The sequence below is a fragment of the Rattus rattus genome, chromosome 9, assembly GCF_011064425.1.
Source record: "Rattus rattus isolate New Zealand chromosome 9, Rrattus_CSIRO_v1, whole genome shotgun sequence".
NCBI lineage: Eukaryota > Metazoa > Chordata > Mammalia > Rodentia > Muridae > Rattus > Rattus rattus.
Genome location: NC_046162.1, coordinates 3,510,515 through 3,537,229, shown reverse-complemented (window position 1 = coordinate 3,537,229; position 26,715 = coordinate 3,510,515). Strand labels below are relative to the sequence as shown.

The 26,715-nt window shown below is 41.2% G+C and overlaps 1 protein-coding gene and 1 non-coding gene across 2 annotated transcripts in view; one reads left to right on the top strand and one right to left on the bottom strand.

Moving 5' to 3' along the window:
* Luc7l (LUC7 like) overlaps positions 1-24,849 on the bottom strand; it is a 29,637-nt gene extending 4,788 nt beyond the window's left edge. Inside the window, exons 1-6 of the mRNA XM_032911642.1 lie at positions 24,682-24,849; positions 22,665-22,759; positions 18,969-19,067; positions 10,408-10,518; positions 9,327-9,470; positions 1,998-2,174 (exon numbers count right to left, since the gene is read on the bottom strand). Of these exons, the coding sequence (XP_032767533.1) occupies positions 1,998-2,174; positions 9,327-9,470; positions 10,408-10,518; positions 18,969-19,067; positions 22,665-22,759; positions 24,682-24,742 (687 nt within the window). The 5' untranslated portion in view covers positions 24,743-24,849. The remainder of the gene's footprint in view (positions 1-1,997; positions 2,175-9,326; positions 9,471-10,407; positions 10,519-18,968; positions 19,068-22,664; positions 22,760-24,681) is intronic.
* LOC116910738 lies at positions 13,897-14,000 on the top strand. The gene has a single exon (XR_004389252.1). It is a non-coding gene; the product is annotated as a small nucleolar RNA U13 (small nucleolar RNA).
* Positions 24,850-26,715: the final 1,866 nt, after the last annotated feature.

Here is a 26,715-nt window from a genome sequence, read left to right as displayed (position 1 = left end):
CGCACTTCCCTAAAGCAGGTCTGGCTGGAACAGACCCATGGGTATGACATGACTTCCTTTCCAAGTCCTATCATCATCTACCATTTCACATGACCAGCAAGCCAAACTCATACCCATGAAGTTAATCTAATGTAGAATGCTAAAATGCTATTGGGAAGACAGAAGCAATTATTTTTGTTGAGGTAAGGTCTCAAGAAAACTGGCCAGATCCCTGAAGATAACTTTAAAATTCTGACCTTCTTGCCTCTATTTCTTCAACATCAAGATTATAAAGCACACCTATTTTATGTGATACTAATCAAATCCAGAGTTTCAACTGAGTTAAATTCTTTTTGTTTTTAAAGATTGGTTGATTTACTATATATAAGTACATTATGACTGTCTTCAGACACACCAGAAGAGGGCATCAGATCCCATTACAGATGGTTGTGAGCCACCATGTGGTTGCTGGGATTTGAACTCAGGACCTCTGGAAGAGCAGTCAGTGTTCTTAACCACTGAGCCATCTCTCCAGCCCCTGAGTTACATTCTTAACCCCAGCAAAATGTTTTTAAAATCAGAGTTACTGCCAGGCACCTTTAAACCCAGTATTCCAGAGGCAAAGGTAGACAGATCTCTGTGAATTTTGAGGCCAGCCTGGTCTATAACGGGAATTCTACAACAAGGGCTACACAGAGAAACCCTGCCTCAAACAAACAAAAAATCAAATTTAGGGTATACGAAAGTCAAAAGACAGCCCCTGTGAGTAAGCTCTCTCCTTCGTGGGTCTGGGGGACTGAAGCAGTGTTCTGTGCCTTTACTTAGACACCTCATTAGACCTCAGCAAAGTGTTTGGAGGACACTCTCAGTCCTCAAGCTCCAAGCTCCCTATTGCATAAGTTAGGAAACTTCCTGGAATTACAGTTTTCCCTGTTGCCTAAATAAGCAGGTCTGCTTTGGGAACATACAAGGCTCCCAACAGTGACTAGGAAATATTAGAGCATTCTACATTTTGCATTCGGGTACCACATATCATGTTTTCCCACTTCATGAATAGAGAGGTAGAGTTGACTTTATACCTTATCACAGTTCAATTACATGTAATAAGTAGTGGAAGCATGATCGTTTTGAAGCCTGATAATTCAACTTATCAAAAAGAACGTTACCTTGGGATTTAGTTCCGTGATAGAGCACTCGCAGGCAGGAGGCTCTGGCTATATCTAACATCACAATTAAAAAAAAAGGGAAGAGGAGAGAGACAGACAGAGACACACACACACAGAGAGAGAGAGAGAGAGAGAGAGAGAGACACACAGATAGACAGACAGATAGAACATGAAGGAAAGAATGGGACTAGACAGACAGCTTAGCAGTTAAGTTGCTCTGCCACAGGACCCAAGAACCTTAGAACCCACATGGTGAATAAAACCTGGCTCTAACTCAAGGGGATCCACTGCCCTCTTCTGGCCTCCAAAGGCACTGCAAGAACGTGCTACCCAGATATATACATGCAGACAAATCATTTCTCACACACATAAAATGACACTTTTTTTTTAAACCCAGAAATATGTCAGGCAGTTGTGATCCACACCTTTATTTGCAGCACTCAGGAGGCAGAAGCAGGCAGATCTCTGAGTTTGAGGCCAGCCTGGTCTACAGAGTAAGTTCCAGGACAGCAAGAGATACAGAGAAACCCTATCTCAAAAACACTAAAAGGGGGCTAGAGAGACGGCTCAATGGTTAAGAGCACCAGCTGCTCTTCCGGAGAGGACCAGGGTTCAATTCCCAGAACCTACATGGCAGCTCATAACTATAACTCCAGTTTCAGGGGATCTGATATTTACACACACACACACACACACACACACACACAAAGTTAATAACCCCAAACAAACAGCAAAACAAACAAAACAACAGAAACATGTTCAAATTCAACTTAAAGAATACAAATATTTTTTTTCTATTAAAGAAGCTAAAGACTCCAAAGAGTTCTCCAGAAACAGAATATATCAACATACCCTCAACTGATCAAGCTTCTCTCGGATCTGAATGAACCCCAAGTGTAATTTGCCTCCGAAGTGGTCTGCAAGACGACGGTCATTGTCATGGAGACCAAGATAAGCTGAACAAACCTCGCAAACACGGAGTTTTTGCTGTTGAAAACTGGATGCAGGCATGGAATTTCTGTATTCTTCCTATGAGGGGAAAATAAAGATGAGGCATTTGAAAACTGTCACTATGCACAGATCCCCCAAATAGAAAAACCTGAAAAATAGGCAACTTTTTACTATATATTGAAATTGGATTGTTGAGCTTTAGGTATGTTGTAAATTTCAATTCCACTGTTTTTTGTTTTTTTTTAAAACTAACATTTAGAGGCAGGTAGTTCTCTGAGCTCCAGGACAGTCAACAGCTACACAGAGAAACCCTGTCTTGAAAAATAAAAAACACGCAACATTTAAAAAACACGCAACATGGGGTTGGGGATTTAGCTCAGCGGTGGAGCTTGCCTAGGAAGGCGCCAAGGCCCTGGTTCGGTCCCCAGCTCCAAAAAAAAGAACAAAAAAAAAAAAAAAAAAAACACGCAACATTTATGTATGTCTCAGCAAAAGAAACAAAGACAATTCAAACATGCAGATAAGGACTGTTCTGAGAATATGTTTCTGAATAAGAATAGAAAAGGATTTAAAACTAAGTAAAAATTGGGGCTGAAGACGTGGTTCAGAGCATTTGCTCTCTCAGAGGCCCAGGGGTGGTTCCCAGCAGCCACACGGAGGCTAACAATCATCTCTAACTCCAGTTACAGGATCTGATGCTTTCTCTGGCTTCTGAGAACACTAAATACGATACATCTATGGCAAAAACCCAAATACATTTTTTTTTTTTTTTGGTTCTTTTTTTCGGAGCTGGGGACCGAACCCAGGGCCTTGCGCTTCCTAGGCAAGCGCTCTACCACTGAGCTAAATCCCCAACCCCCATATTTTTTTAACTTGAAAGAAAAACACAAAGTTGGGCTGGAGAGATTGCTCAAGAATATATGCTGCTCCCTGGGTGTGGTCACAGACACCTTTAACCTCAGGAGGCAGACGCAGGTAGATCTTTGTGAATTTGAGGTCAGACTGATCTACAACATGAGGACAGCCACAGGGCTGTTACACAGAAAAGCCACATCTCCAAAAAAACAAAAAAACAAAACAAAAAAACAAAAACAAAAAACAACCTATACTGCTAAGGCAAAAGACCTGAAATCCGAAATAGATCAATTCCCAGCACTCGTGTTAGGCAGCTTACAACCACCAGTAACTCCAACTCAAGGGAGATCCAATGCCTCTAGTCCATTCCAGCCACCTACATTCATATACATATAGCCCTCCACATAGAAGTACTAGAGCAGCCAAAGCAACTGTGTCCTGATATCCAGGATATATCAAATGCAGGTCTAAGAGTTACTATGCAAGGCTAAAACTGGCACTTTTTCCTTGAAGAGAAAAGTACCAACATATAAAATGCATCCTCCAGAAACACTAAAATGTATATATAAATATCTCTCACTCTGCCTCAAAACAAACTACAACCAAAAAGAAACCATACACACTGTAACTGGTACTAAAACTCCAGTTAAAACACTGCCATAAAATCTGTACTAAAGAAAAAAAATTCCTATTTTTTTTAAAAAGACTGGTCATATATAGATAGCCAGTAACCCTATAATCTTGAACTCCCTGAGATCTAACTGTCTCAGGCTAGGTGCATGCATGTGTGAGTGTGTACACACAAGCACACACAAACAGAAAGAACATCTCCATGTACACCAGTACCAGGAATTCTTCCAGGTAATGAACTAGAAAACCCTGTGACAGCAGGTATTTAAGAACAAAGCACGGGGTTGGGGATTTAGCTCAGTGGTAGAGCGCTTGCCTAGCAAGCACAAGGCCCTGGGTTCCGTCCCCAGCTTCGACAAAAAGGAAAAAAGAAAAAAAAAAGAACAAAGCACTACTTTAGAACAATTTAATGTAAGTACCCACTAAAAATTGAGAAACTACCATTAACTGTGTAGATGAAATGGAAGCCTATAGCACTAAACCAAGTAAGATCTTGTCTTATTAGGCTTACTATTGCTATTTGAAACAAGACCAAAAGCAAGTTGGGGAGAAAACTGGCTTATTTTTATTTGGTTCACATTTCCACATCTTAGTCTATTACTGAAGGAAGTAAGGGCCAAGACCCGGAGGGAGGCAGAAGCTATACAAGTCATGAAGTGCTGTTTACTGGCTTGCTCAGCCCGATTTTTTATAAAACCCAGGACCATCAGCCTATGGATGTCCCTACTCACAGTGGACTGGTCCCTCTCCCAATCACTAAGAACATGCTTCCCTACAGGTTTGTCTTCTTAAAACTTGATCTTCTGAAGGCATTTTCTCAATTGACTTTTATTCTGCTCAGAAGTGTCAAGTTGATATAAAACTAGCCAACACAGGGACTGGTGAGATGGCTCAGAGATTAAGAGAATTGGCTGGTCTTCCAGAGGTCTGAGTTCAATTCCCAATAAGCATGTGGTAGCTTACGACATCTATAAAGGAATCTGATGCCCTTTTCTGACACGTCAGCTGTACATGTAGCAGAGCACTCATGTATTAAATAAATATTAAAAAAAAAAAAAAAAAGGGTGCTGGAGAGATGGCTCAGTAGTCAAGAACACTGACTGCTTTTCCAGTGATCCTGAGGTTCAATTCCCACAACTACATGGTGGCTCACAACCATCTGTAATGGGATCTGATGCCCTCTTCTGGTGTCTGAAGACAGCAACAATGTACTCATATATATAAAAATAAATCTTTAAAAAAACAAACAAAAAACAAAAAAACCCAAAACCTTAGCACAGATTTATATATTCAGTAACCAAAGACCTTCGACAATTCTAAAAGATCCAAGTTTATACTATGGTAGCTAGGTTAGAGAACAACTTGGGTTCTCCCCTTTAACCATGGGTTCCAATAATCAGAGGTTAAACTTATGTGGCAAACACAGTTCACTGATTCTCTCTTTATGTGTATGGGTACTCTGCACCCACACATACATCCAGATGAATACCTGGTGCTATTGACCCCCTGAAGTAGGAGTTACTGACAGTTATGAGCTGCCATGTGGGTGCCGAGAATTGAACACAATCCTCTACAGGATCAGCCAGTGCTCTCAACCACCCAGCCATCTTTCTAGCCTAACATTTATTAATTTAAAAAAATTTCCCCCTAAAGACATGGTCTGTATGTCCCTGGATGGCCTTGAACTCTAAGAGATAAGCTTGCCTCTGGCTCTAGATCAGTTCTCGACATTCCTAATACTGTGACCCTTATTATAGTTCATGTTGTGGTACCCCTAGCCATAAAATTAGTATTGTTGTTAACTTACCAACTGTAATTTTACTACTGTTATGAGTCAAAATGAAAATACCTGTGTTTTCTGATGGTCACATTATGACCCCAGTGAAAGGGTTATTTGACAACCCCTTGAGGGTCACAACCCACAGGTTGAGAACAGCTACACTAGAGTGCTGGAATTAAGGACATGCTTTCACCCCCAGACTACAAATTATTTTTGTGTTAAGTTGACCAAGCAGAACTTGAACTCATGAATTGATGTGATCCTATAACCTCTCCTGAGGGACAATAGACATGCTTAAATGCTACCTTTTAGGGCTGGGTGAAATAGCTCTGTGGTTAAGAGCAGTGGATGCTCTTTCAGAAAACCCAGGCTGGACTCCTAGCATCCACAACCATTCAGTTCCAGAGCATCCAATGCCTTCTTCATGCCTCTTCAGGCAGGTGGTAAGGAAACAGAATACCCATACACATTAAAAGATAATATCCTTATTATTTAGGTCAGGCTGGCCTGAAATGCATGATTCCCCTGGCTCAGGCTCTCAAGTACTGGGATATCTGTCATGGGCTGCTATGCCCAGCTTATCATTAGCTTAAAAATCAGTTACAGAAATGAAGAGTGCTGGGGTAATCTGCCCTACAGATAATCAATCAACTGTCTGTGGGTGTGTCCCTGCAATATCAATTGTTAAATACTGGCAGGATATATGGCATTGTCATTTCTATAACCCACAATACCTGTTCTTATACACACTCTCTCACCTGCCCCAAAACATGATTCCCTAAGATTATCAAGTTAAAAAGCAAACTGCCATGGGGAAGGTCAAGGGGCTCCCAATCTGGCCAAAAGGCAACTCTAAGATATGGAGGGGGCATAGTCCTGGTGCTGACTGGTTCAGAATGAGTTGTTGAAATGAGATGAAAGGAGTGTGGCGGGGTTGGGGATTTAGCTCAGTGGTAGAGCGCTTGCCTAGCAAGCGCAAGGCCCTGGGTTCGGTCCCCAGCTCCAAAAAAAAAGAAAAGAAAAAGAAAGGAGTGTGGCACAACAGGACCCCCATTGGAGGAATCGGAGAAAGGATTCAAAGAGCTGAAGCAGCTTCCAACCCCATAACAACAACAAGGCCAACCAACCAGAGTTCCCAGGGATTAAACCACTACCCAAAGACTATATATACATGGACTGACCCATGTCTCCAACTGCATATGTAGCAGAGGATGGCCTTGTTGGGCACCAATGGAAGGAGAAGCCCTTGGTCCTGCCAAGGTTGGACTCCCAGTGTAGGGGAAGGTGGGGGGGGAAGAACTCGAACACCACGACCGTTATAGAAAGAAAGGAGGGGGATGGGATGGGGGCTTATGTCTGGGAAACAGGAAAGGAATAACATTTGAAATGTAAATTTAAAAAAAATCCAATAAAAACTAAATTAATTAATTAATGAAAAAAAAAAGGAGTGTGGCTTTTGACAGATAAAGAGCTGGAGCTGGAACAGAAGAGTGAAGCAGAACAGGCAGGGCAGGGAATGGTCTAACTGGGTAGCTGAAGGACTGCCTTGGCAAGTAGGCCAGATGTCTCTGTATCATCATTATTAAACTCCTTGCAGAAGCCCTAAATGTCCCTGAAGAGCTAATGAGAACACCACACCTAATCATCAGAGATCAGAAAAGGAGTTGTGACTACAGAAGGACAATAGGATCTCTATTATTTCTTAAATTTTTTTCCTTTTAATTCGGGGCTATGTGTGTGTATGATTGCACAGATTTGTGTCATGGGAAGAAAACATTCAGAAGTCAGTTCTCTCTTTACCACACAGTCCAAGACTCAAATCCAAGTCACCAGGCTTCTCCAGCAGGTGTTACTTATCTATTGAAACTCTCACTAACTCATATTTCTTACAACTGAATGATTATGAAACTAACAGAATCAGAGATGATGTTTCTGGGTGGTGCTGATGATGGAGCAGAGTGGCAGAGTGCTTGGGAAGCATGTACAGGCCATAGGGTCATCCCAACCTCACAAAAATAACCAACAGGTAGTCATTCTTTTAAGGGCTGGGAAAATATAGTACAATGATAGAGAAAAATATCCTGCACACCAATCGGATGGAAACATTTCCTCAAACGAGGTGCCTTCTTCCCAGATGACTCTAAAGTGTGACAAAAAATGACAGAAAACTTATGAGTACACAGAACATTTCCCTAGCATGCATAAGGCCAGAGGTTCAAACCAAAGCACTGCACACATTAATGAAAAACCTCTACAAACACTCTAGTAATTGACATCATTACCGAGGATCACCTGCTCTTTCAGCACAGTACTATAAGCCTCTCCCTCACCCCCAGTTTCTATACCACAGCAGAACAGGCCTGTCAAATGTAACAACTTGAATGTGATCTCTGGGACTTTTCATGGTGAAAAGAAAATTGACTCTGAAAGCTGCCCTCTGACCTCAGCACCTACGATTGCATATGCACTTGTATACACAAAAAAACATGTAATAAAAAGAAATAAAATAAACAATACTGGGTTTAACAAGACTATCTAATGGCTTCATTCTACACCACTAGTTACAGAAATAGAGGACTTATTTTTTGGGGCAAGAATTACAACAGAGAGGGAGAACAGAAGGAAAGCAAAGGTGGGGTGGGGGCAATTCCTCCAGGTATCCTGGTCATAGGCAGCCATGCTCGTCCCCTTTCAAACACCCCCACCCCCAATCAGGTGGATCAAAAGAGTTTTAGGAGCAAATGTAAGCTATATAAAAGATGGATACATGTTCTTTAATACACTTTCTAAAATTCACAGAATATAAAATACCATGATTAATGTAAACTATGACATTTGGAGTGACAATGATGTCTAAATGTGGGTATACTAATGGTAACATACCATTGTGGTGGGGGGATGCTGATAACAGGGCACTTTAGGTAATCATTTGGAAGTTTCTGACCCAACCTTAAATTTTCTGAAAACTTGTGACCAAGTTTTATTTATTTATTTAATTAAGTTATAAAGATTATTATTTGAAATAAAAATATAGAAATGGCCTAGCACTGGCCCAAAGACACTAATCTGTTATATTAGTATCATTCCCCTAATGCCATTTTTCTTCTTGTTTTGAGGTAGAAACTCAAGCAGCCCAGACTGGCCTCAAATTACTATGTAGCCAAGGCTGGTTTTGAATTCCTAATCCTCCTAGCCCACCCCCACCCCAAGAACTGGGATCACAAGTGTGTCCACTGTGACTGAATACTATACTTCCCTTATCTTAAGACATTTCTTACCTGGAATAATAATGGCCGATACCTATAATTGGGAAGCCCAGGTAGAGGGATTATCTTACATTACAGATGAGCCAGGGCAATAAAGACAGACCATGTTTCAAAAATCAAAACAGTGGAGCTGGAAAGATGGCTCAGAATGACTGCTGCTACTCCAGAGGACTTAAGTTTGGTTCCCAGCACTCACATGACAAGCTCAAAACCAAAAAATTAACTCCAGTTCCAGAGTCGTTTGGTCTCCTGGGAGAACCAGACATACAAGCACATGATACACATACATGTAGGCAAAATAAAAATATGCATAAATAAACAAACAGCCAGGTGGTAGAGGTGCATGCCTTTATCTCAGCACTAAGGAGGCAGAAACAAACAGATCTGCGTTTGAGGCCAGTCTGGTTTAGAGTGACTTTAGAACAACAAAGGCTACACTGAAAAACCCTGTTTAGAAAAAATACAAGGGGGTTGGAGGTAAAAAAAAAAATGGAAAGAAAAGAAAAACAAACAAAATAGAGAAATACACATACATTCATGCACACACACACATATTCACACACAGAGAGCCAAGCATAGTGGTGCAAGTCTTTAATTCCAGCACATGGGAGAAAGAAGCTGGTCTCTGTAAGACCAGCAAGTTTTAGGACAACCAGGATTATATAAAGAAACCATGTCTCAAAATCTACAATCACCAACCTCTGCTTCTTTTTTCTTTGAGCGAACTTTCTCCACTTCCATAAGAATCTTCTGGGATTCATCCACATTTCCTTCAGCTCCTAACTGCTCAGCTTTAGCAAGAAGTTTTCCTATTTCTTCATTTAATTCATGTACTTTTTCTGCCTGAAGACAGAGAATCAGACACCAAGTATCAATACAAAAGAACCAAGTATCTCTTTTTCTTGCTGTATGTCTGGCCTATTCCTCTGAAAAATAAAAAAAAAAAAAAAAAAAAACAAAAACAAAAACAAAAAGCCCTTACAATCCAAACTTACTTTAGATGGCTTATGATCCAATATTTGGATGGAGGTTGAAGGAGGGTTGGGATGGGAGTATCTTGAGTTCAAGATCACTATCACATAGCTGGTTCAAGGCTAGCTGGAACCATAAATGGCCCTGTGCCACAACAAAACTATGACATCCTTACTGTCAGTACACCAGACTCCAAGTATAGCAACATGTTCCACTGCATGCTGTTGTTGTTTTGCAATGGCACACAGATCATCTCAAAAGTGACACTTTAGAAGATAAAACTATCTGCATATCTTGTGTCTTCTGAGTATGGGTAGTAAAATGTCCAAGTTTAACATACAAACTTAGGCTCCATGCAAAATAGCCAATTACTAGGATTTATCAGCAAAATAGCATCTTTTTTAAATTAGTAACTGCTTATAGCCTAAGAAATTTTAATTAGATCTGCATGCCTTTAATCATAGTACTCAAGAGGCAGGCAGATCTCTGTAAATTCAAGGTTGGCCTAATCTACTTCATTAGACATTGTCTCAAAAATAATGAAAAAAAGAGGGTTGGGGATTTAGCTCAGTGGTAGAGTGCATGCCTAGCAAGCGCAAGGCCCTGGGTTCGGTCCCCAGCTCCGAAAAAAAAAAAGAAAAAGAAAAAAGAGTCAGGCAGGGAAGCATACAGGTTACCTTGGCACACAAATGCTTGATTACAGACCCTGTCTCCAATGAAAACCAACAATATGGAAAGCACCATCCAGAATCCTCACCTAGTGTGAGGGCAAGACAATAAGCTGAGTTATAGCAGTTACTTAATATACCTTGGCAGAAACTTCTGCACTTATTTCCTCCTGTGTTTCAGCCAGCCGCTTCTTAGCAAGTTCAGTTCTCCGATCACACTCTGCAATGAAGGACTCTAAGTGATCCATAGCCTAGTTTGGGAAAAGCAGAAAGTTAAGATCAATACTACATAGTTTTTTTTTTCCATTGCTCTGGCTTTTATTTGAGAAGAGAAGTGCTAGAGATTAAACCCAAGACCATGAATGCACTAGGAAAGCTAAACTAAATATAAAACTAAATTATATCTCCAGACCAGTTTCCCCTGACAAAGCCTCATAGACCAGGCTGCCCCAAAAGTTGGTATGTATTCTAGATTGGCCTTGAACTCACAATCTTGTCTTAGCCTCCAAAGTACTGGATGATAGGTATGCACACTGTATTCTGCCAACACTACATAGTCTTACCACCTATGTGTATAATAGGAACACGAGTCCGTATTTATTTGTTTCACTGTTACTGTTTTGAGATAAGGTCATACTACATAAGCCTTGTGGGCCTCAAACACCCTATATACATTAGGTGGGCCCATCTCTGTGAGTTCTGGCCAGCCAGGGTTACATATGAGATCTAGTCTCATAAAAAGTAATTCCAATTCCTATCTCTGCTACTGGCATTTGTACTGACAGCATAAGCTGATGTTCTGCTTACCAATTTATTATGATTGCTTTGTCAGACCAAATGGCTATCTGATTTACTTATTTCCAAACTTGTAGAAGGATTCCCTACTCTCTGTATCATTACCAAGTGAACTAAGGGAATTGCTTGGGTAGTCAACTGTTAGCTGTGCAAACATAAGGACCTGAATTCACTCCCTCAAAAGTACGCACATGGCAGAAAAAGAAAGCCTTTATCATCCCAGCATTGGATAGGTGGAGATAGGAGGATCTCCTGGGCTTCCCAACTAACCAGCCTGATCTACTTGGTACATCCCAAGCTAATGAGAGATCCTGTCTCAAATAACAAGGTTAGGAGCTGGAAAGCTAGCTAGCTTAGTGGGTAAAGGCACCAAGCCTGATTAATCTAAGTTCAGTCGTTGGAACCCACATGATGTTAAGAAAGAACCTATTTGCACAAGTGTGTGTAATAATGTAAAAGTAAAATATTTAAAGGTATATAGCAAATAATAAATTAAAAAATAAAATCAAACAACAACAAAAACCCCACACCTATGGAAAAGCAGCCAAGCTTGTCATCTGGTCTCCACGGGCACACAGCAGGGTTATCATGAGTTAGAGATTAATTTGGGGCTTTAGTATGAGATAAAGAGGCGCTCCACATAGAGAGGGGATGTGCAGTTCAGAAGTGGTTCAGTGGCTAATAAGGACTTTGCAGAGAATGTATGGGAGTATTAAGATTGAATGTTTCCTGGAGCTCTTATAAAATGATTAAGAGACAGCTGGGCAGTGGTAATCCTTTAATCCCAGGAGGCAGGCAGGTCTTTGTGAGCTCTAGGCCAGCCCAGTGTACAGAGTCAGTTCCAGGACAGCCAGGGTTACAAAGAGAAACCCTGTGTCAAAACAGGAAGGAAGGGAGGGAAGGAGAGACAGAAGAAAGAGAGGGCAAGGAAAGGGAAGATCTGGCCTGTTTTGTTAGGATCCTTGTTAAGCTGTACTTCTTTCTGGAAAGATGAAGAGCTGGCCACCTTACCTAGAGTAAGGTGTTCCCCAACACAATCCTAAGGTTTCCCCCAAGCTCATTCAAGTAGTGATCCCTACATTATACTTTGTACTGTATGCCTACAGCAAACCAATGTCCCACTCAGAAGCCAAAATGAGCCATGCCTTTATCATTCAAATGCCTTTACCTTAAGCAGATTCTTAGTCCATTGGCAATGAACTCAAATGTCTAAAAATCTAAAAACTAAATGGTAATACAAGAGCAGAACATCATGTGTCAGATCTTGGAGTGTCTTCCAGTAGACAGCTCTTTAAAATGCAGATCCATTTGCTGTCCTTTTCTCTCCTTTAAAAGTGTTTCCGATGTAGCTTGGCTAAATAAGGGCAGAAAATTTAAAGTCTAGAAAAAGTTAAATGTAAAACTCAGGTTCTAATCACAATTGACCACTTACTAGAATGTCTACAATGGTCCTACAAGGTGGAACAATGATCCAATTCCTAAGAGCATCTTGGCATATTTAACCCTGCCCGATAATCCAATAACAAGGTTACACTGTGACCTGGCTAGCTCTGAACTTTTCTATGCCAGCCTTATTAAACAACAAACCTCTTCCTTAGCCTCCTGAGTGCTGGGATTCTAAGCTATAGTATTTTTGTAGAAAAGTATCTATTTGAATTTAGGCAAATGTCTGTAATCTCAACACTTGGGAGGAAGAGTCAAACCATGGCTACAAAGTTTGAAACTAGCCTTAGCTACACAAAGCTCACTGTCTCCAAGAAAACAAAAGAGAAAAAAAAAGGTGTGTGTGTGTGTGTGTGTGGGTGTGTGTGTGTGTGTGTGTGTGGTAGTGCGACAGTGGGCCATCAAGGCCTAAATCTAAGCCTTTTCTTGTAAGAATATTTGCGGGTTGGGGATTTAGCTCAGTGGTAGGCGTTTGCCTAGGAAGGCAAGGCACTGACTGGATTCGGTCCCCAACTCGAAAAAAAAAGAACCAAAAAAAAAAAAAAAAAAAACCAAACAGGGCAGCCAAGATTACATTGCAAGACCTTGTATCAAACAAACAAGCAAACATAAATAAATTCGGGAAATTATAATAAAAACTTATATGCAATGTTTGACTCTACCTATGACATCATTCTAGAAATTTTCTATAAATGCAACATCCCCACATTGGCCAGCAGAGTCTCACATTATGACATGCCCCTCTGTGAACTACTCTGAAATATGGCTAAAAAAGAGATCAATCAAGATGTTTACAGCAGGGGTTGGGGATTTAGCTCAGTGGTAGAGGCCCTGGGTCCTCAGCTCTGAAAAAAGGAAAAAAAAAGAAAAAGAAAAAGATGTTTACAGCAGGAATATTAACCTGCTGCTTTGGCTGTCTCCAGAGGAAAAGGAAGGTTTGTAGTTTTTAGAGAAACTATGAATTTATTTAGAAATACATGACCAATAAAGAGAACCCAAAAAGTGTTTTGTGGGACTGGAGAGATGGCTCAGTGGTTAAAAACCAATGCTTCTCTTAATGAAGACCCGAGTTTGTCAGGTGACTCACAACAGCATGTAACTACAACTCCAAGGGGATCTGATGTCCCTGGTCTTTACAGCCAGAACAAATATACATACCCACATACAGAAAAACACACAGAAATAAAAGTGCTTTGTGCCCGTACTGTTCATGTTACTGTAAGCAATCTGGGCAAGGGTCTGAGCTGGAGGACAGGACTGAGAATACCCCAACTCACATCATCACCAAATTCTATGCTCTACATCAGCACAATAGACAGATATTATTTTCTAATTATGTACACATGTTCTTGTCTGGTATGTGGATATGCACTCAGGAATACAGGAGAGCGATCCTTTCGGTTCATAAAGCATGATGATTGGGTGTTCATGCCATTGCGTGACATGTGCAGCCCACTAAACCTTGTTATGACATGGGCACATTACCCGTCTGACATGGGAAAAAAGGAATCCAGGAGAGCAATGGATCCCCTGGAGATGGAGTTATAGGCAGTTGTGAACCACCCTACATGAATGAGGCACCAAGCTCCAGTCTTCTGCAAGAGAAGTATGTGCTCTAACTGAAATATCTCTCCAGACCCATTAAACCATTCTTTTTTTTTTTAAAGATTTATTTATTATTATATATAAGCACACTGTAGCTGTCTTCAGATACACCAGAGGAAGGCATCAGATCTCATTACAGATGGTTGTGAGCCACCATGTGGTTGCTGGGATTTGAACTCAGGACCTCTGGAAGAGCAGTCAGTGCTCTTAACCGCTGAGCCATCTCTCCAGCCCCTCCTTCCCCATTTCTTTTGAGGGTGCTGGAGATGAAATTCTCCAGGACCCTCCACAAGTTAGGAAAATACTCTACAGCTAAGCATACCTTACCTCTAGACCATGCTAAATAAGTTTTAACAGTTCTTTAGAAGTAAGTGACCATTTTAAATTCATAAAAGACCAGTTCCTAAAGTCATAGATCTACCCAGGGCGCATACTTGGTGGTACATGCCTATAATCCTATCACTCGGGCAAGATTTTGACCTTGATGCTGAACTGACTGACTTAGTAAAACTCATTAAAATACCAACTCAAAAGGTTGGGGAGATGGCTAGGTTAAGTATGGAAATCTGAGTTTAATCCCTAGCACTTCTGTTAAAAAAGCTTGGTGAGAGGCTGGAGAGATGGTTCATTGGTTAATGGCACTGGGTATTCTTCCAAAGGACTTGGATTCAATTCTCAGCACCATGACTTGGCAGCTGACAACTGTTCACACCTCCAGTTCCAGAGGTCAGGTTTATGAGTTAGGACTGAGGAAGCCTAGAAGCTAACATAAACCTTGAAATGCTAATAGGCACCAGTCATATATTAATCAAACAGCCACCAGTCCCTTTGCAAAAGACAAGGAGATAAGACGATACCTTTAAGCAAAATGAACTATCTTCAAGCTGGCTTCAGTCTAAATACCACACTTAGGGAAAAGGAAATTTCTTGAGGAACTAAAACAGATTCTGGAGTTCAACTTGGGTCCGCATGCTTGAGGTTTCCCTGTGTGAGAGACCTGACATTCTCACAGAGAAATTACATGTAAGCAAAAAACACCAATGCACATTAAAAAACAAACAAACACACACAAAAACCCCTCAAAACCTTGGTATGGCCAAGAGTGGTGGTGCATGCCTTTAATCCCAGCACTCAGGAGGAAAAGCAGGTGGGTTTCTGTGAATTTGAGGACAGCCTGGTCTACTTAAGAGAGTTCTAGGAGAACCAGAACTATATTACATGAAGAGACACAGTCTCAAAAAAAGTAGTCGGGGGATCTTGGGATAGTAGTACACACCTGTAATCCCCACCTCAAAACTAAATTAAAAAAAATTTTTTATGGATGTTCTGCCTGCACGTATGTCCATGTATATACACCATGTATGCAATGCTGTCGAAGGTCAAAGACAGTATGAGATCCCCTGGGATTGGGGTTGAAAACAGTTGTTGGGTCAACCTGTGAGTTGCTGGGAAATAAAGTCAGGTCCTCTAGAACAATCATGTCTCTAGGCCCCAAAATCAATCTCAAAACTAAAAAAAAAAAAAAAAGAGAGAGATGGAGGGAGGGAAGGAAGAATGGAAGGAAGACAGCCAGCCAAGTTTGGCGTCTCAAGCCTTTGATCTCAGCATTCCAATCTCTGTGAGTTGGAAGCCAACCTGGTCTACATATCAAGTTCCAGGACAGGCAGTGGCACATGCCTTGAATTCCAACACTCTAGAAACAAAATCAGGCAGATTTGAGTTCAAGGCCACCAAGGCTACACAGAGAAAACCCTGCTTCAAATAACTAAAACCAAAAATAAAAATTACTGAGCCTGCTGGAATGTACTTTTAATCCTAACAGAGACAGGAGAATCTGAGTTGAGGGCCAACTAGGGCTATAGTGAGACAATGTCTCAAACATAAATACATAAAATATTTAAAAAACTAGGGGTTGGGGATTTAGCTCAGTGGTAGAGTGCTTGCTTAGCATGCGCAAGGCCCTGAGTTCGGTCCCCAACTCCAAAAAAAAAAAAAAAGAAAAAGAAAAAACTAGTCAATACCAGCTTGGGAGGTGATCCAATATGCAGAATGCTTGCCTACTAGGTACAAAGCCCTGGATTTGATCCCAATCATGACATAACCCCAGTGTGGTGGAAAGCAGAGAGAAAACGATAAAAACTTAGCTATACATCAAGTTTGAGACCAAACTGAGCTACATTAAAAATCTCAAGAGAAAGACTGTTAGGTAAAAAGGAAATAGTCCAGGGGTTGGGTATTTGGCGCAGTGGTAGAGCACTTGCCTTAGTGCGCAAGGCCCTGGGTTGATTCAGCTCCAAAAAAAAAAAAGAATAGAAAAAAAAAAAAAAAAAAAAAAAAAGCAAAAAGGAAATAGTCCATCCATGTACATAATACAAAAAATTGCACCACACCGCCCCACTCCAAACTCTTTTTTTTTTAAGATTTATTTATTTTATGTATATGAGTACACTGTAGCTGTTTTCAGCTGCATCGGATCCCATTACAGATGGTTGTGAGCCACCATGTGGTTGCTGGGAATTGAACTCAGGACCTCTGGAAGAACAGTCAGTGCTCTTAACCACTGAGCCATCTCTCCAGCCCCCACCCCAAACTCTTTCACAGATAAAATGTCTGACCTGCCACCTTGAATTCTTACACAAATAAATGTATCAATGCATCCAAGGGATTGGGAGAAGAGCTCTCCATTAAGTGCCAGGAACAGAAAATGGATGTGTGGTGGTTTGAATATGCTTGGCCCAGGGAGTGGCACTATTAGGAGGTGTGGCCTTGTTGGAGGAAGTGTGTCACTTTGGGGGTGAGCTTTGGGACCCTCCTCCTAGCTGCCTGGAAAGCCATCTTCTCTAGAAAGCCAATAGGCATCCACATTAATAAAAATAGAAATAGAACCTGGGTGTGTGACACTATATACCTTTAAAACTGGTATTCAAGAGGCAGAGGTAGGTGGGGTTGGGGATTTAGCTCAGTGATAAAGCGCTTGCCTAGCAAGCCCAAGGACCTGGGTTCAGTCCCCAGCTCCAAAAAAAAAGAAAAAAGAGGCAGAGGTAGGTGAGCTCTGTGAACTTACGACCAACCTGGGTCTATATAATGAGTATCAGGCAAAACAAAATTATATAGTGAAACCCTCGCTAAAAATAAGATGAAACAAAAAATTAAGACTAAAAATTTTTGGAAAATACAATTTGTTTTTAGTTTGCCCACGTGCATGCATACATACACACACACACGCATGCATTCACGCACCCACCCACCTACCCACCCACCCACCCACCCCATATTGGGTAGCTTAAAACTAGCTGTTAACTCCAGTCCAGGGAATTCAATGCCCTCTTCTAGTCTTCAAAGGCTTCAAAGTACATACATGGTACATAATATATATTTAAATAAAACATCCACATACATAAAAGTAAATAAATAAAGCTAATATATAAAAATTAAGAGACTGGAGAGGCGGGCTGGAGAGATGGCTCAGTGGTTAAGAGCACTGACTGCTCTTCCAGAGGTCCTGAGTTCAAATCCCAGCAACCACATGGTGGCTCACAACCATCTGTAATGCTCATATAAAAATAAATAAATAAATCTTTAAAAAAAAAGAGAGAGAGAGACTGGAGAGGCACCTTAAGGGTTAAGAACGGGCTGGAGAGATGGCTCAGTGGTTAAGAGCACCGACTGCTCTTCCAGAGGTCCTGAGTTCAATTCTCAGCAACCACATGGTGGCTCACAACTATTGTAATGAGGTCTGATGCCCTCTTCTGGTGTGTCTGAAGACAGCTACAGTGTGCTTATATACATTAAGTAAATAAATAAAACTTTAAAAAAAAAAAAAAAAGGTTAAGAACATCGGATACTCTTCCAGAGAGGACCTAGGCTCTGTCTCTTGCACCTACAAGGTAGCTCACAACCATCTTAATTTCAGTTCCAAGAAACCCAAAATCGATTTTGGGCCTCCACTGGCCCTACACAGACAGATGGTTAGGACATACAAGCAGACAAAAGCCCATTTAAAAATAAATGAATGAATAAGTATATTGTCATTTCAGTTTAGTACATCCAAGAGATACAGTCCTTAAAGTGAGACTTCAATCCTATCATTTTTTGAGACCTGATATCTCAAGGTAACGGTCTCTCCTAAAACTTTCCAGGGGCTGGGAATCCAGTTTAATTGGTAGAATGCTGTCCAATATGTATGAGGCCTTCAGTTCAACTGCCAGCAGTATCTAAATCTATCATGATGGCACACTGCTGTAATTTTACCACTCAGTGGGAAGAGTTCAAGATCATGGGCTGGAGAGATGGCTCAGCGGTTAAGAGCACTGACTGCTCTTCCAGAGGTCCTGAGTTCAATTCCCAGCAACCACATGGTGGCTCACAACCATCTGTAATGGGATCTGATGCCCTCTTCTGGTGTGTCTGAAGACAGCTACAGTGTACTCATATATATAAATAAATAAATCTTAAAAAAAAAAAAAAAGAGTTCAAGATCATAATTGGCTACGTAGCCACGTGCTACCAGCATGGACTATACCAGACACAAACAAAAAAAGCAAACAGGGGTTGGGGATTTAGCTCAGTGTAGAGCGCTTGCCTAGCAACCGCAAGGCCCTGGGTTCGGTCCCCAGCTCCGAAAAAGAAAGAAAGAAAGAAAGAAAGAAAGAAAGAAAGAAAGAAAGAAAGAAGCAAACAATGAAATAAGATTCAATATAGTAATAGGTTGAGAACCACCTGTTGTGTATTAAAACTTAAAAGTAGTTGGTTAAGTACATATTATTTTTGTAACTTAAAAACATAACATTACTCTCAACAGCAATTGCTACTTTGCAGCACTGATAAATCAACATCCAAAAGAAAAAAAAAATCTTACATCTAATTCAAAAAACAGGTCTCTTTCTTTACTTGCAATTTCATAATCTGCTCGAAGGGCCAAGTCGTGGATTTTGGTACATTCTCCTAAATCCATGCGCTGTGGGGAAACAAAAGTTATACATTAGCGCCCCCCCATTTTAGAAAGCATGTAATTAATACGATTTAGCATTTCAACTTTCACTGAAAGAAGCAATATAGTTTTATAGATAGTAAATGAAGAAATGGACCAAGTGTAATGGTGTATGCTGATAATCTCAACAGTCTGGAGGCTGAGCGGCAGCAGGATAGCAAGTTCAAGTCCAACCTGGTCTATGTAAGACCCCGTCTCCAGTGGAAGAAATGGTGACAAGCACATTTGCACGTTTCTGTAACTGGAGCACTTGGTAAGGAAGGAAAGGTAGGAGGGTCAGGAGTGCAAATTATCTTTGGATTCATAATAAGTTCAAGGTCACCATGGGCAACATGAGACTATATTACACAAAGAACTGAGAGATAACCTAGAAATGTGTTTTCTTTCTTTTTTTTCTTTTCTTTTTCTTTTTTTCGGAGCTGGGGACTGAACCCAGGGCCTTGGGCTTGCTAGGCAAGTGCTCTACCACTGAGCTAAATCCCCAACCCTTCTTTTTTTTTTTTTTTTCCTTTTTTTTTTTTTTTTTTTGGGGACCAAACCCAGGGTTTTTTTTTTTTTTTTTTTTTTTTTTTTTTTTTTTTTTTTTTTTGGTGGAGCTGGGGACCTAACCCAGGGCCTTGCGCCCTTTTTACCACTGAGAGCTAAATCCCAGCCCCACCGAAATGTGTTTTCTTATTTCGTTTTTTAGAACTATTTAGCCAGGCAGTGGTGGTCTATGCCTTTAACCCTAGCACTCTGGAAGCAGGTTGATCTCTTGAGTTCCAGACCAATCCGGACACAGGGAACTCCAGGATAGTTATATAGTGACCCTGTCTCAAATTTTCAAAAACAACAAAAAAAAATGTATTCGCTTTTGCCAATTTAACTTTAATTTTTTTAATTTTCCCAAGCATCCAGTTAAGAGGAAGAAAGGGGTTGGAGATTTAGCTCAGTAGTAGAGCGCTTGCAAAAACAAGGCCCTAGGATCGGTCCTCAGCTGGGGGGTGGGGGTGGGGATAAGGGCTTGGTAAGGGCAAGAATACAATATTACTTAGCAGCTTTCTAGGCAATCCTCAAAATCCTCACTAGTCAGGATGCTCCAAGTCAGGAGAGGTAGTGAACAACTTTAATCCCAGCACTTAAGAAACCAAGGCAGTTGGATTCTGTGAGGAAGCAGCTGGTCTACATGGAGACCCTGTTTCCAGAGAGGGAAGGGATACACAAAGAAATCAGGTTTGGGGGTATGGAGAGATGACTCAGCGGTTAAGAGCACTGACTGCTCTTCCAGAGGTCCTGTGTTCAATTCCCAGCAACCACATGGTGGCTCACAACCACCTGTAATGGGATTCAATGCCCTCTTCTGGTGTGTCTGAAGACAGTGACAGTGTATTCATAAATAAAATAATGTAAAAAAATAAAAGAAATAAAATCAGGCTTTAGCAATTGTAGCCTGGTCTACAAAATGAGTTCCAGGACAGCCAGGACTATACAGAGACTATACACTGTCTCAAAAGACTATGTCTCCTTTTCACCAAGATGGTGCCCAAAGCGAAGAAGGAAGCTCCTGCCCCTCCCAAAGCCGAAGCCAAAGTGAAGGCCTTAAAAGCTAAGAAGGCGGGCTGGAGAGATGGCTCAGTGGTTAAGAGCACTGACTGCTCTTCCAAAGGTCCTGAGTTCAAATCCCAGCAACCACATGGTGGCTCACAACCATCTGTAATGGGATCTGATGCCCCTCTTCTGGTGTGTCTGAAGACAGCTACAGTGTACTCATATACATAAAATAAATAAATCTTAAATAAAAAAAAAAAAAGCTAAGAAGGCAGTGCTGAAAGGCATCTACAGCCACAAAAAGAGACAAGAAGACAAGACCTACTATCCCCTTGCTTCTGCAAGAATGCATGAACACACACATGCATAAGCACCACTACACAAACTTTAATCCGTGATTCACCAGGAAATGTTTTCTTTGGCACACATACTTTCATATGATCAATACATTCCTCAAAATAGCTGTGAAAGTCTTAAACTGGACCAAAACACTTTTTCACTCTAAGTGGCTGAAATATGGCGGCTGACTCTCTTCACTGCTTAATCTTAAATTTAACTTAATTTCAAATGAAAGCACACTTCTCAAAATTTATCTGTGTTATTCAGATTCTACAATTAATGTTTAGTAGATTTCTTGAAAGAGTTACAAAAGTATGTAATCAATGTGATCTCCATTTGATTTTTATTTTATATTAGGAGCTGATAAGATGACTCAGCAGGAAAAGCCACCTGGCAATCTGAATGCAACCCCCAGATCCAATAAGAGGGACAGAATCATTCCTCCAAGTTATCCTGACACCTACATGAACACCTTGGCACCTACACAGATAAGACACCCAACAAATACACACTCAATATAAGTAATAAACAAATAAATAAGGTGAGAACAAGCATGGGTTAAAAAGGTGGCCCTGAAATTAAAGCACTTGGTGCTCTTTCAGAACCTGGGTTCAATGTCCAGCACCGTATCATATCAGAACTACTCAAAACCACCTATAATTCCAATTCCAGAGGATCTGATGCATTCTGGCCTCTGTGGGCACCTCCAGCCAAAATTATATGTAAATTAGTAAATATACTAGTATAAGGTCTAATATATATTCAACTTGAAATTAAACAAGATTAGCCAAACTTTCAAAGCAACCTGCTTTATGGATTTCTCATTAGTGAAATGTCTCATAACCCAAAAACTCTACCAACAACCTATAACCTGAAAAGCAGCAGACTTACATAGCAGGAAAATGGAATTCTATGTCCAAACATTCACTCCCCCCACATCTCCCACTCCATTTGTCCCATGAGACCCTCAAAATCATATAAAGAGTATGAGTGTATGAAATAATCAAACAACTATTTTTTAAAAGATAAAAGATGGGCATTATCCCTTCTATAATTGTTTACATTTTACGTGTATGGACATTCTGCTTGAATGTATGTCTGTGTACCATGTTCATGCCTGGGTGCAGTTAAGACAGTTGTGAGCTGCTGTTTGAGTCCTAGGGTCCTCTGAAAGGACAACCAGTGCTCTTAACCATGAAAGCATCTCTTCAGCCCTGTAACTCTTTATACACAGTATAAAGCGGGTGTTTCGTAATTCTAATCCTAACACTCATATTTTCAAACATTACATTATTTAATTTTAAGGCTTAATTTTATTATTTTTAAATTATGCATATGTATATACCTGTGTCTGGGTATATGCACATGAATGTAGTTACCTAGAGTACAGAAGTATTAGATCCCCTAGAACTGGAGTTACAGACATTTTGTAAGCCACCACATGGGTCTTCTGTAAGAGCAGGAAGTGTTGTTACCCACTGAGCTACCTCTCTAGCCCTTATGTAATTTTTTAAGACAAAATTTCCCTCTTGGGATGTATGTATCACACACACATATACATATATACATATATACATATATACATATATATATGTATATATATATATATATATATATATATATATTTTTTTTTTTTTAAACATCTACTGGACCACTCCTTCTAAGTAATCGAATCATAAAGCTCTGGAATGCACCTACCGTCCCAGCAAGGATGTCGTGGGGGCAGCAGTCCAGAAGGTGACTCTTGCAGACACGGTCATCTGTAAACTTGACCCTCTGTCTGGTTTCATCTCCTGAAATTCATTTGTGGTTTTAAATAAAGTATTATCTCATTCACTACACAAGGCTATCTGGCAAAATTAATATATTTGGATGATTTGCAGACTAGCGTTTCTGTATTCTTCCCATCATATACACTAAGAAACTGATCTAAAGATATTTACAACTGGAATAAAATACAAATAGTTTTTAAGCTAAATATTTTATGAAGAAGCCACATCTAACTCCACCATTAATTCACGGAGTCAGAAGTAGGAGGGAGCACCAGAAGGCATCTGCCCAAATTTACATGTGGGCAATGACACTTCAGACCCATGTAACTAGTGCCACGAATCCACCACCGGTCATTACAGCTGCTAGTCACCACCAGCCACAGCTATTCAATAATCTAATCTTTCTGTTAGAGTCAAATTAATAGGCAGTATTTTACCAACGAACTACAAAAGGAAGAATACTTTCAAGTTCTATCACTGACTTAAATATCACTGGACCTTTTCTTCTTCCCCTTTCATCCCCACCCTTAAAAAGGAAAGTTGGCACCTGGGAGTCACTTTTAACAAGACAATACCAAAGAAAGCAAAAAGGAATCAGGTTAGTCAATACACACTGTGAACTCCAACACATACTGTACCCATCTGCAATCTTCAAGAACTCAGCTGCAGAATTTTATGCCCGCTGTTGAAAAGTTTTAAAGGAAAAGTTTTCTTGCCCACACCTGCAGTAAGGAAGTCAGGGGGAATGATACATAAAAGTAAAGGCAAAGTGGTATGTGACAAATTTTAAGGCTATCTGTGTATAGGACACAGTGCTGTGTAATAGTCAAGGAGGAATATATTTCAGGATTTGCAAGCATCCAGGATTAATGTAGTGTCTTTTTACTGAAAATGTTTTCTTTCTAAACTACACTTTTAAAGTTACTTGTGGGGGAAAAAAGCAAACACTTTTTTGTTATAACAGCTTAGAAATTGGTTGTGACTCACGGCTCGATGAACATGAGGCTTTTCTGCAACTCCCTTGCAGATTGATGTAGGCAGGCAAAGATACACTGAACCTTTATAAATAAAATAGAGGGGCCACAATTGTTCAGTTTGTATGAAATAAAAATATGGGAAGCAATTCAAAAGCAACTCAACATACAAAGAAAGCTAAAAGCACTTATTGACCTATGAAATGGTGCAAAGAATCTGCACAGCCCTGTGAAATGTGCCAGTGTGAAATTACAACTTCATTACTTTAGTAAAAATGAAAACACAAACCACAGCAGGGATCTAGCTTTACTAGGATGCAACTGCTTTTTCCTGAGACACCACCATGATCTTGCACGCCTCCTAACAGAACCAACTACCTAACGAATGCCAAGAGGTGACTAAACCGAGGCTAGTCTGTGAGGCAGGGGAATGAAGGTTGGGAAGACTAGAAAAGTACACGGAGGGAACCCACGTTAGAAATGCTCATTTGTGGCTCCCCTTGTAGTAACCGTATGGAGCAAGCTCGCCCGGGTTTTCGAAACCCGTCCAGCTCCTTCGGGGAATCGCCTCTCCTCCGAGGAGTATCAGAGAAATTCCGCCACCCGGCAGCCAGCACCCCGGAGCCCACGCAGGTTCCAGCCCTTCGCCGACGCTCCAGTATGCCCGGCGGCGCCGAACCGCGGTGCCGACCAAGAGGAATTCGCATGACAGAAAACGAAAAGGGGACAAAGTCCCCACCGTCCGATCGGACTCTCAGGAAGGAGGCAGCCCAGACCAGTAGAACACGACGGCCGCGGCAGGCCAAGCAGATCAGACAAAGGCAAAGGCCCCGAGCCTGGGGTCCGCAAGCAGGGGAGGGAAATGGCGCCCCGCGCAGGCGCACGCTGTCACGGCCCTCACCTCAGGCTTCCAGGCGGCCTCGCCTTACTCCCACCCCGCCCAGAGCCTGGACCGCTGCTCAGACTCACCGTCCCGAGCCGTGCCCATGAGCTGGTCCAACAGGGCCCGCATCTGCGCCTGGGCGGACATGGTGGCCAGTGGGGACGGCCGGGAAGCTCTTCACAACTCAACAGCAGAAGGGACAAACACCGACGACGAAAGACGATCCTATCCGCCTGAAGCCCGCACCGCACTTTCCCGCCGCGCGGAATGCTGGGAGGAAGTTCGTAGACGTTGATGCAAGGCCTGCTGGGAAATGTAGTTTGTAACGCCAAGAGTTGCTGAGTGGAGCGGTCACAAATTGTCCTAAAGACTAGATCGACTCAGCCTGATTTGGTCAGGCGTCGTGGTGCACGCCTGAAATCCCAGAAGCTTGGGAGGCTGAGGCAGGATCGTGCTTGAGAGATCAGGGCCAGAGACCTGGATGTCAGGCTACCCTGTGGAAGTGTGGTCATTGTGAGACTAAAATCCTGCCTCCTTTTAAAAGGAAGGGTTGGAGAGAAAGCTCAGTGGTTAAGAGCACTGATTGCTCTTCTAGAGGTCCTGAGTTCAGTTCCCAGCAACCACATGGTGGCTCACAACCACCTGTAATGGGATCTGATGCCCTCCTCTGGTGTGTCTGAAGACAGCTATAATAAATAAAATAAATGTCTTTAAAAAAAAAAAAAAAAAAAAAAAAGGGGGGGGGGGGTTGGGGGATTTAGCTCAGTGGAAAAACGCTTCCCTAACAACCGCAAGCCCCTGGGTTTGGTCCCCAGCTCCGAAAAAAAAAAAAAAAAAGACTAGATCAAAACTACAACACTGATTTTTTACCTTGATTCTTTTTTTTTTTTTTTTTTCTTTTTTTTCCGGAGCTGGGGACCGAACGCAGGGCCTTGTGTTTGCTAGGCAAGCGCTCTACCACTGAGCTAAATCCCCAACCCCCACCTTGATTCTAATGAAACTTTAGTCAAACAAATACAAACAAAACTGGGCCACCACGGCAAGAGCACTGGGGAGGCAGAGGCAAACACATCTCCGAGTTGGGGGCCAGCCTAATCTACAGAGCAAGCTCCAGGATAGTCAGGGTTACACAGGGAAACCTTGTCTTCAAAAAACAAAAAACAAACTAATGATATATTAATTTCTAGGTTAAGTCTCATTTCTCGTTATAGTCTGGAGTTTGTGTAATATAGTCTCATGTTTGTGTAATATAGTCTCATATTGCCCATGCTCACCTTGAACTTACTATGAATCCAAAGATGACTTGCATTTCTTTTTTTTAAGTATTTATTTATTATATATGCATCATACAGTTTTCTGCCTGCATGTATGCCTGCAGGCCAGAAGAGGGCATCAGATCTCATTACAAATGGTTATGAGCCATATGGTTGCTGGGAATTGAACTCAGGATCTCTGGAAGAGAAGACAGTGCTCTCAACCGCTGAGCCTGAGCGGTCTCTCCAGTCCATGACTTGCATTCCTGACCCTCCCACATTTCCTTCCTTACCAAGTGCTCCAATTACAGAAACGTGCAAATGTGCTTGTCACCATTTCTTCCACTGGAGATGGGGTCTTACATAGACCAGGTTGGACTTGAACTTGCTATCAGCCTCCACACTGTCAAGATTATCAGCATACGCCATTACACTTGGTCCATTTCTTCATTTACTATCTATAAAACTATATTGCTTCTTTCAGTGAAAGTTGAAATGCTAAATCGTATTAATTACATGCTTTCTAAAATGGGCAGGCGCTAATGTATAACTTTTGTTTCCCCACAGCGCATGGATTTAGGAGAATGTACCAAAATCCACGACTTGGCCCTTCGAGCAGATTATGAAATTGCAAGTAAAGAAAGAGACCTGTTTTTTGAATTAGATGTAAGATTTTTTTGGATGTTGATTTATCAGTGCTGCAAAGTAGCAATTGCTATTGAGAGTAATGTTATGTTTTTAGGTTACAAAGCAAAATAATGAAATATGCACTTTTTAAAACTGTCTGAAATTTGGGGAAGTAGGTGTTGGATCTATAAAGTTCAAGGCAAGGGATTTCTTTTCCTGCTGGGAGGAAAAGATCACACT